The 11,112-nt window shown below is 41.8% G+C and overlaps 2 protein-coding genes across 2 annotated transcripts; one reads left to right on the top strand and one right to left on the bottom strand.

The window, feature by feature from the left end:
• Positions 1–292: 292 nt before the first annotated feature.
• On the bottom strand, positions 293–3,066 carry LOC118102998 (gastrula zinc finger protein XlCGF57.1). The gene is made up of 2 exons (XM_047338710.1): positions 2,273–3,066; positions 293–1,770 (listed from the first exon to the last, which is right to left on the bottom strand). Exons 1-2 carry the CDS (start codon positions 2,301–2,303, stop codon positions 950–952), a joined length of 852 nt encoding a protein of 283 aa, XP_047194666.1. The 5' UTR covers positions 2,304–3,066; the 3' UTR covers positions 293–949.
• Positions 3,067–3,466: 400 nt separating this feature from the next.
• Positions 3,467–11,112, top strand: batf2 (basic leucine zipper ATF-like transcription factor 2). The gene is made up of 3 exons (XM_035149713.2): positions 3,467–5,231; positions 6,415–6,534; positions 8,035–11,112. Exons 1-3 carry the CDS (start codon positions 5,142–5,144, stop codon positions 9,058–9,060), a joined length of 1,236 nt encoding a protein of 411 aa, XP_035005604.1. The 5' UTR covers positions 3,467–5,141; the 3' UTR covers positions 9,061–11,112.

Here is an 11,112-nt window from a genome sequence, read left to right as displayed (position 1 = left end):
ATCTTTCGTGTTATTCAATGAGTTATATTTTCTAGGGCAGGGGTCGGCAACCTTTTTGACGATAAGAACAATGTGAAATGTTCTTGTTAATTAGTGTGCCATATCAACATTTTTTTATATTAAGTTTTATTACTGAACCACATTAATATTTCCAACAGACATGTCATTTTATTCCATCCATATTGGCTATATATATAAAGAAACATGTTTATCTCATTATGATTGTAATAAGTTTGTCATTAACCCCACCAACCACACTCATATTCAGAATTGCGAAAGCTTGCTTCAGTCACATGGTTTTTGGCAGTGGCAAAGACTTTGAGAGAGTTTGCTTCTCATACCTGGACACTGCACATTTGATTGATTCTCCCTTGTCTGCCTGATCCTTGAAACTTCTTTCGTGCTTTGTCTCAAAGTGGCGCTGAGCACTGGACGTTCGGCAAACAACATTTTCAAAACATAACGTGCACACAGCACGGTCCTTATGAAAAACAAAGCGGTAGTCTTCTGCCCATGAGGGCTGAAATGCCCGAGTCTTCGTTTTTTTAGCTAGCGGGCATGCCATCACCAATACACCTGAACAGCTGCACTTCAGAGATTCATGTGGGAAAATGCGAGCAGCGCCGGCTGGGAGGCTTCTTATTATTTAATGGCGATTGGCATCCAGCCTATGGCGCATTACTGGCACCTAGTGGCTGGGAGGTGTTAACATCAATCAAGCTAAATAATACAGGCTGCGTGACAGCAAAACCTTTAAACATTTCTTTAATAAGAAATCGCCTGTGTGCCAATGATTATGGCGCCGCGTGCCAGTGCCTTAGGTTGCTGAACCTGGTTCTAGGGACATAAAAAGTGTTGTCTATTTACAACAGTGAACTATAAATATGTATAATATGAATATCTGCTGATAAATCCTAATAAATCATTGGTTGCAAACGTTGCAACTGAATCATTTCTCTCCTTTATGAATCCTCACATGTCTCGTACAATAGGACTGAATCTTAAATCTTTTACCACACTCAGAGCAACTGAATGTTTTCTCTCCTGTATGACTTATCTTATGTGTATTCAGCTGGCTCTTTGCTCTAAATCTTTTACCACACTCAGAGCAACTAAACGGTTTCTCTCCTGTATGATGCCTCATATGTTTATTTAGATTGCCCTGTTGGTTAAATCTTTTACCACACTCAGAGCAACTAAACGGTTTCTCTCCTGTATGAATCCTCAAATGTGTCGTTAAATCGGACTTACTGCTCAATCTTTTACCACACTCCGAGCAACTAAACGATTTCTTATCTGTCTTACATCCCATATCACTTAGAGGCTGTTTGTTATTTCTTGTATTTAAACCAGACTGAGGTTCCCTGGTCGCCATCCAATCATCCTCACTGTCTTCAGTCTCAGAAGAGTCTTCAGTCTTGTCCTCAGGACCTGGTTGTAAACGTCCATCGGGACCTGTGTTCCTGGGTGGTTCTGGTCCTCCACAGTCCGCTCTGTTCTCCTTCGTCTCACTCGGATGAAGCTTTGACGATTTAAGTTTCTCTTCATCTTCTTCACTCTTCACAGCGACAGGAGTCAATGTGAACTTGATATCAGCCTCCTCCAGTCCTTGAAGCTGCTGTCCATCCTGATTGGTCCACGGTTCCTCCTGTTCCTCTTTAATGTGGGGGGGCTCTGGGTCCTCCTGGTCCACAAGGGGGCTCCACTGCTGCTGTTCAGGGGGAGCCTCTTCTTTATTCACCATCAGTTGCTGGACGTCTGCAGGACACACTGAAACACAAATACACACGTTTATCATTTCAGAGTCTCCTGAAGTGTTTTGAAAAACTTGTGTTGTGTCGTTTAATGTCGACTGTTGTGATTTTTGAACGATCACATTCAGGAAGCAGAGATGTTGCGGTCATTTACAGTTGGTGTTACGACGCAGCTCGTAAAAGAAGCAGCATAAAACAAAGGTTTTTATTTTGAGGCCAAATAAACCAATAAGGTCACTAACAGAGGAGAACAGGGCGAGGGGAAGTTAGTTAGTTGGTTAAGCTGCTTTCAGACAAGAGAATCCAGAGAAATGTGTCCAGAGTTTCTGTTTCAGACATGAACAACACAGCAGGAGGTTTTCTGCACAGACTTGTTCACAACAGCATCAAATCCTCATTACTCAGGTGAGAGGTGGAGCAGCCGGGTGCAGCCGACAGAGACAGGAAGTGTATTAACTCCGCTGCTCGAGCTGATGCTAGCTAACGTTAGCCTGTGAGCGGCTCCTCCAGGGACTGACCTGCTCTGTGCAGCCGGACTTCGGGCTTCATCACGGCATCCGCAGCCTCCTCTGGCGGCAGATCTCCCGCTCTGACCGCTCCACTCTGTCTTCGTACTCCACCACGGTTTCCTCAAACACCGCGAGGATCTCCTCCGCCGCCGCCGTTAGCCGCTCGGTGAGCATCGCTCTCAGCGCCGGGACTTGAGCCGTTTCTTCACCTTTCTCCACCTGCAGCAGAAAGTCTTCAGCGGCAGCGCTGATCCGCTCATGTACCGACACCCGCAGCAGCTGCACGGCGCACATGTTCCTCCTTTCTGCGCACTTTGAGTCTCGGAGCGAGCAAAGAGACCCAGCGGCAAGTAAACAAAGACACCGAGTTCAGACCCAACAGTGACCCCTGCTGGACTGGAGGACGACGAGGAAACTAAAGTACTAATACTGCACAGTAGAAATACTCTGTTACAAGTACTTGTTAAATAAGTACTAAAGTATAAGCAACAAAATAAACTTAACCAGTGGTGGAAGAAGAATTCGAATCATTCACTGAAGTAAAAGTACCAAGACAGTAAAGTAATATTCCATTACAAGTAAAAGTACTAAGACAGTGAAGTAGAAATACTCAATAATAAGTAAAAGTACCAAGACAGTAAAGTAAAAATACTCCATTATAAGTTAAAGTACTAAGACAGAGAAGTAGGGGGACTTGTATAGGACCCTTACCCTAAAGAAGGAATTTGATATATTATATTATTACAATGTTTACATATTACTGAATTAAAATAAACATAAGTAAACTGACCGTTTATGTCACCTTTCCTGCATCATTGGTTAATAAAGTTATGTTTGAAAAAGTCCACTGTTGCTAGGATATGGGAAACACCGTTGCTAAGTTGCAGCAAAGCCATTCCCAGAGAGACAGGAAGCTCAAATAGTTTTCTTTACTCTCTTGTCCCCACGGACACATGGTTCTCTTGAAAGGTGCTTTATAGATTCAAGCTATTATTATCAAATAAAGAATAAAAACCAAACCAATCAGAAACACTTGAACGAACATCAGTGAGATAAGAACTAACTAAAATGACAGAAATCATCTTTGACAAACATTTATTTACCGTCTACTTTGATATTTTAGTTTGGTCCATGTCCCATTTGCTTCCATGGAGGAGGCAGGGTTTAAGGCCTATACTGCAGCAAGCCACCAGGGGGCGATCAAGATGATTAGGCTTCACTTTTGGAAGCTGTCATTTCGTCCATCTTTATTTACATTCTGTGATTTTTACTGTGTCAGTGTTTTGTCATCACCTTATGAAAGATGATAAAGTTTTTTCAGTCTGATGATAGGCAAAAAACCCTGCTATTTCTAAGGAACGCAATATTCATCAGATCATTAGTCGAACCTTTAACTTCACCTGAAAAGGTTAAAAAAATAAAAGTAAAACGTTAATTTCTATCCACACTGTATATTCAGCATTAATTAAAGCTTTACATCCGTCAGTGTTGCAGCCTGAGAGGAAAGTTCACGATTGAACCTGTGACCAATGAACATCAGTTCCACAGATAAACACAGATTCTCAAAAGAAGACTCCAGGAACTCACCAGAAAGACCTGCGAGCACAAGTCAGACTTTAAATTTGAAAGAAAAGATAATGTGACATTCATCTGGATAATTATCAATATTGACTGACATGAATTTTTTTTATCATGATATAATTTTTTGGTCATATTGCTAAGCCCCCAGATTAAGTATATTAAACTGCCCAGAACAAGGAGAGTTTAATTTTGTTTGGACATTTGGTTAGGAACCCTGTATAGCTCTGTATCTTTAGGTAGAAGCAACTAATTCCCGGTGTAGAGGGAATGTCAGCAGAAAATCATTTACCCAATGATAACCGATGAAAACAATCATCAAAGACATTTGGAAAATTATTTCTTTAAATATTTGACTCTCACTCGTGCCAGAAAACTTGTTCCACAGCAACACAGCAGGTTATCTTCGTGTTTGTTTTTTTACATTGCTGATCACATATGGAGTCATGCACACTGTCAAATAATGAATGCAGCTTAAATCATTTCTCTTGCAAACCCTTTAAAGCTGGTGACTGGACACGGGGGCAGTGATTTCCCGGCAAAAGCAATTCAGGAATTCCCTGCACGTGGAGGCGGGCACAGCTGTGCTCCTAATATGGTCATTAGTTCCGAGCTCTTCCTGTCACACATCAACTTTTTTTCCCATGTATTTATCTCGATGCCTCCAAGTGCAGTCGAAAATAATCAGTTATGATTTGTACTGTAGTTAACCACACATTCATAATTGGAACATGGGGCTATTAGATGCAATTGAACTTGCTTATACATCACGTTTCGAAAATCAGGATTTAAAAAAACTCGTAGCCACTTAAATTGCTGCTTCAGTGTAGCGTCACAAGCTTCAAAAGTGAAAGTAACAAGCCGCACTTGAATGCAACACAACCCCTCGCCACCCTTAACTTGCAATGGCCAATTTCACATAAAGAGAAACTGAAAGCAGACGCAGCGTCGTGTTGCGTCAGATGCCAAACCTCCTGAGCACAAAAAGCCTCTGAGCGCACAAGGGACAGCAGCTGCTCTTCAGGCTGAACACATTTACAGAGTCACCAAGCATCCACCAGGAACTAGACCGGCCGCCGACATTACAAGTTTAGTATATCCTAGACTTCAACTTTCGTTCTCACTCATTCAAAAGTCGGTCCAAGCTGCAGCAAGACGCGCAGGCTGTGCGTAATTGCCATCATGACGCGCGGGTAAACCGGGCTGGATGTAGATCGAGATTGAAGCTATCGGTGTAAGAGCAGCCATCCGCCCGTCCAAAAGGCAGCTGCGTGTGGGACGTGGGGGGGGGGGATGAGAGATGTCCCCGTCACTCATGGACACCAGGGACGGACCCAACAGCCCTTGCTCCCTGTCAGCTGAGGAGAGCAACAGCAACACGGCTGGATCGGTGAGTCCTCTGTCTTCTCTTCATCGATCAGTCAATTAACCAATAGACTCCAATCAGGTGACATCCCGTCATAGCCACTGTTCCTAACCGTTCGTGGATATTCATGTCAAAAAAGTTGATAATTTAACTAAAGTAACCATTTGATCCTCTTTGTGATATACATTTCATCTCTGATCCACGCATTTCTTATTTATGAAGGGTTAGGGTTAGATAGAGTATGAGTCATTCCAAAAAAACTGTATGCAAGGTCATTTAAGTAATAAGGTAACAACAAAATATTGCATTTAAAACATTATATAATTAAAGGCATAGTTATAATCTCCCTCTCAAATCGATATAACCCACCATTGTGCATCATAAATACCAGTAGTTGTGTATTTCCCACAAGGACAATTTACAAACCATCACATAAAAGTGGACTAAAATGAGAGACGTGACAAAAAAATAGGTCCTTACACTACTATGATTATTTCAGATTTAGAAATACTAACCTCACCTTATAATACTGTGACTGTTAGAAAAGGTAGCACCAGTTGTCTTGTGAAGTCGGGTCATTTTGTTAAGGCTTGCTGCTTTGCACCCGTCCTCTCATATGGGTAAAGAAAAAGTGCTAATTCATGCATCTAATTTATTTATTCCTCATGTACAGTAGCATTGAACACAGTTGTAGTTGTTTTGCAGGAGATGCACTTACAGTTTGATGACAAAGCTCTTGTTCCTAAAGAGTTTTAATGCATTTACTGTAAGTTTCTTGTTAACAGAAGTTTTGATTCCGAGAAAATTATCTGTGCTTGTGGTTCTGCTTTAGATCCAGAACCCACGCCCACTTCAAGAAATAAAAACACATAAGTAATGGAAGACATGTTTAGATGCAGTCTCCTTTAGATTATTACATTTTAAGAGAAAAGCTGTCAGAAAAGAAATATTTTCACGTCTATTGGATCAAGTTCCTCTCCATCCATGTCCAGGTCTGCTTTTTCTTTATTGACCTGCTTGAACTGAGCGAAAACCATGACATGTGATTAGTTTGTCTCGTGACCTTATGAACCATGAAACTTTACAGAATAGACGTGCTCTTTAAAAGGCAACCGGGCAAACCAGAAGAGAAGTATGCACTGACACACACAGTAAGTGTCATTACTGTAATGACTGTGTTCTCCTGTGTGTGCATGAATCTTTACAGGAGAGAGAAGGAGACGGACAACAGGTGGGACACACAGGGGGGAAAAGACGAGAGAAGAACAGAAACGCGGCCAGGAAGACCCGCCGAAAGCAAACGGAGAGAGCTGACGAACTTCACGAGGTTCGAAACGTTTCTCTTTCGTTCCGTCCTTACACCATCACCTGGTGACACTATCGTCCTTTCAGTCAAAATCACACAGGCTTGTGTCACCAGAGTGTGTGTTTGTCTTGTGTAATCAGTCAGCATGCTCACAGCCGTTTCTTGTAAATAGCCGGCCTTAAGAGAAGGACTTTCACTCTGGCCCTCCCTTTTCCATATCTACCCTCTACACACACACACACACACACACACACACACACACACACACACACACACACACACACACACACACACACCTTAAAGTTGAATGATTTATGTTACTTTACATTACTTGCCTTTTGCCCCCAGGCACACAATTGTTTTTCACAAATGGATTTTATTTGAATCAGTTTAATAACTTTTTAAAAACTGAATTTCATTAAATTTTGTATCAAAGTTCATTCGAAACACATTCAAAACTACAAATTCATAATTAGTATATTGTCATAGATATTGAAGATATTGTCATAGGTCACCTTTACATAAACCTATTATATGTCTGGAGTCTTATCCTCAACAACTGACCCAAAAATCCATCCAATGTGGGCAGGATGTTGAATATCTCTTGTACATTTGAAGTTGTTTAATACAGTAGTTTCTACAATCATTCACTTTCTATTTCTTCTTCTCTGATCATTTCTGCTGTGTGACCTGCAGGTTAGGTTTGAGAATCATAGCTGCTGCAAGTTTGATTTATAAACATTAGAGAGTGTCAGGAGTGCATGGTTTAAACGGCCAGCATACATACACATGTACATATAGATATACGTATATATACTGCTACTTGGCTCCTTGACCTTCAAGGGGACATAAGGGGTAACTTGTCAGTGCTTTTATTTTTAAATATATAACATTTTAAACCCCACCTCCTCCATGGACCAAACTACAAAGTCAGATCAACTTTTCTCAAAGATGGTTTCTGTCATTTTAGGTAGTTCTTATTAAATATGTTCAAGTGTTAATCTTTCCAGTAAGTTTGGTTTCAATTTGTTATATGATATGAAAACAGGGTTCATTTTTGTGCACAAGCGAAAGCAACAAATGTTGCTCTGAAGTGACGGCACTGCCAGTTCACCAGGGAATCACCCTTCCTGCTCACTATACCACCCACACCCTCTCCCCTCATGCTGAACTGGCAGTGCCGTCACTTGAGAGCAACATTTCAGTTCTCCTTTGAGGTTCAGACTTAAGCCAGGCATCATCCGCTTTATGGCTGTTGTACTTTCTATTGCAGCCCTCCAGAAGACGCTTTAAGAAGCGTGTCATTAGTGTTTCCAGGCTTTAGTGTTTTATTACAGCCTGCTGTAATATTACGTGGGAGGGATGTGATTGCATTTGTTATTTGTCTTTTCATGTATGTCATGAATCCATTTTTATGGCCGATGAGGTCCACTCTGAGGTATGCTAAAAATATACCTGACTCAACTTGACTTTAACTGTTTGTCCTCTTTTCTCCTCCTCATGTTCTTGTCTCATCCTAAGGAGCTTCAGCATCTCGAGCAATCAAACTCCTCCCTTCAAAATGAGATCGCCGGATTGCAAAAAAACCTCCAACGCTACACAAAAGCTCTGGCACGTCATGAGCCTTACTGCTGCCTCAGAGCCTCTGCGTCCACCTCGAGAAAACACGTCTCCGCGTCCCACTCAGGTGGCTGTCAGAGCACCTCAGGCCCTCCTCCGAGATTCGCTCCCCAGGCTCCGAGCTCCATTCTGGCTACTCCCCCTTTGGTCTCCTCCAGCCTGGGTCTTCAAGCCCATCTCTCATCCTCAGCTTCTCCTCAAACATTCTCCTTGTCTTCTCGCTTGTCTGCCAAACTCGTCCTCCCCTCCTACTCTGGCCCTGCAACTCTTCCTTATTCCGTCCCAGATCGTCACTCTTTGTTCAGAAAAGAGCCTCCAAACACCACAAGTCCGACAGGGGTTACGCCTCTTTGCACCAGCCTCCTTTCAACCTCTATTACCTCCAGCATCCTCACCGCAGCTGCTCAGCCTCAATCTGGGCGAGACATCATCCACGGAACCTCCTCAGTGCCTGCAAATGCGTGTTTTCCTCTTAATTCGGGCACATTGGATGCTTTTTTAATAAAACAAACCTCTGTGGTGCCCCCTTACCAACATTTGGCAGTAGAAACTGGAGGTCCAGTATTCCAAGCTTGTCCCATGAATGTGCCCCAGCTTCCTCTGGGTCAGCACAGTGGAAATCCAAACGGCTCAAGTCCGCTGCTACCACCAACTCTTCAGGATCCTGCTGTTCAGTCGCCTCAGGCAAACTTGGAACTGCCTTTTGCCGCTGCCTCCTTTGGTTACAGACAACAAACACCCAATCAAGAGTCTCTGCTCTCCCTCCTCACCATCCCGAGTCCTCTGAACAGCAGCAGCAGCTCCGACGCACTTGTCTGTCAGCCTCCGCCCTCGCAGCCGCTGCCGGGCGATCCCTCAAGTGACCTTTCTCTTTCTGAGCTGCTGGAGATCGATGATTGGATCCTAAGTGGAACTAGTGATCAATAACACTACATGTCACAAGGCGATGGAGGACCAGCGTCCCTATTTCTAATTTTCTAATTTACATGTTTTCAGCTATTTAATTGAAATCTGATGATTTGGGTTTCAGCTTTCTACCAATAGAACTGACTGTTTAAAGCAACGACTGTAAAATGCAAGCTTTTATAGACAGATTTTCACATCTGACATCCAGTTGGTGGTTATTAATGGTAACTGGCATCAGAAAATGAACCTATGTCTGAGCTGTTGCTCATAATCATCTCTTTCCTCTGCTTAAAGGGAGACTCTCACATATTTATACAACTGACAGACCCAAAAAAGGCAACATTTTAAAAGCAGAGGTCAAAATATTTGGATATTTAGTTCAGAAGTTCAGATTAAGTTCCAACAATGGCATGTCTGGCATTTCCCATAATGCAACCTGTAGAATGTTTAATTGGACTTTCATTGTCTGAGAATATAAACCGTGTTTATTAAACCCTATACCCCCATTTATAACACAAGCTTTCTGATATCACTGAAGCTCAAACTGAGATTAACCCTGATGAAAACACTATCACTGTCGTTTTCTCAGATTGATCAGAGTCATAGACGACAACAGTTTCCATAAGCTGTGTAATGCTCAAAATCAGATAATCAATAAAAAAACAATAAAAAGTCGTTTCCCATAGAACACAGTCAACTGCACAAAGGAGACTCATATATTTGTTAAACTAATTTCCTGCAGCTGCTACATTCTCCATCTCTCCTTGACAACAGGCAACGCTTTGTTCAGTGAACGAGAAGCTTGCGAAGTGACCGGGCTCAAATCCAGCAGTGGAAACTTTTTCTTAGTTTTGAATTTTGTTTAAATCAAAAGTGGACGTCATCCCTTTCAGACAAATACTGACTCAACACTCTAAACTTTGACTTGTTATTTTAAAAAGAGGTGGAGTAAACACTTCCTCACCACTTCATGGAAAGGAGAAAATGTGGCTGAAGCTGCAATATTAAAAATATATATGACAGTGCCAAAGTTAACCACACAGCCTGCGAACTGGCTGCATGTGACATTCATCCTGATTTACCAAGAGGAAAGTATATTATTTTAACTCTTTTCTTTGTTTTACCTTGTTGAAAATACATTCTAACATATTCCGCTGCTACTAGTAATTTATTTATGGTATATGCAATATTTCAATCCAAGAAATTGATGACCTATATTACAGCCAGCCACCAGGGGATGATCAAGATGCTTTGGCTTCACTTTTGGGAGCCATCACGTTGTCCATCTTTATGTACAGTCTATGATATTACTTATCAGTTTTATCTACTTTGCGTTTAACTATATCACCATAGAGGGTGAGCAGCACGGTTCCACAGCTCATTTGTGTCCACTAGGGGGCCCTCTAGTGGTAAAATGGTGGTTTGAAATGCAGCCATGATTTCAATTTTGGTGATGAGACCCTTATGTGCAGTCAAATGAATGTAAAAGATCATCAGTTCTGTTTTCACGTCTAGCACAGTGACGACAGACCTGCTCAGATCTCTGAGAGGGAAACAGGAAACAGCAGCGTGAGGTTGGGGCGGCTTCATTAAACGTGACGATGGCGGTGAGGATTAATGAGGGGGGTCACAAAGCTGTTGGCTCGCCGACGTCCTCACCCCTGAGAGTATAAACCTATGATCACCGCAGTTGTAGAACTGATCATCTGCATGAGGAAAATGAGAAGAAGAAATAATTGTTCCTCTTCTTGTATGTGACTTAATGGAGCTGCTAAAATCTGTTATCTCCAGCTACCAGGAAATAGATTGAAATATTTTTTAATGTGGGCTTTTTTAACTTTGTATTATTGTATTATTCTGATTTTGGTTTTCCAGATGATGGTTTATGGGATAAATCTGCTTCGTACACGATATATTTATAGTTCTATTGGAAATTGTATTCCATGTAGCAGCTTCAGTAGCTTTATAGGAAGATGTTGAGTCTGTATGTGTGTTATGACCTTTTTTGTATTTCTTCTGTATTTATGTATTAATTAACATATTGATTGCAATAAAATGTTCATTGCGGTTCAA

This window comes from Hippoglossus stenolepis, chromosome 23 (assembly GCF_022539355.2).
Source record: "Hippoglossus stenolepis isolate QCI-W04-F060 chromosome 23, HSTE1.2, whole genome shotgun sequence".
NCBI lineage: Eukaryota > Metazoa > Chordata > Actinopteri > Pleuronectiformes > Pleuronectidae > Hippoglossus > Hippoglossus stenolepis.
The sequence above is the reverse complement of the archived record's forward strand: the minus strand, read 5'-3'. Positions and strand labels throughout refer to the sequence as shown.

Bases quoted from the DNA above. Each gene is read 5' to 3' on its own strand.
- LOC118102998 (XM_047338710.1), bottom strand. From the start codon at position 2,303: ATGAAGCCCGAAGTCCGGCTGCACAGAGCAG. The intron at 1,771-2,272 runs GTCAGTCCCTGG...TTTGTGTTTCAG, and splicing joins AGTCCGGCTGCACAGAGCAG to TGTGTCCTGCAGACGTCCAG.
- batf2 (XM_035149713.2), top strand. From the start codon at position 5,142: ATGTCCCCGTCACTCATGGACACCAGGGACGGACCCAACAGCCCTTGC. The intron at 5,232-6,414 runs GTGAGTCCTCTG...GAATCTTTACAG, and splicing joins ACAGCAACACGGCTGGATCG to GAGAGAGAAGGAGACGGACA. The intron at 6,535-8,034 runs GTTCGAAACGTT...TCTCATCCTAAG, and splicing joins GAGCTGACGAACTTCACGAG to GAGCTTCAGCATCTCGAGCA.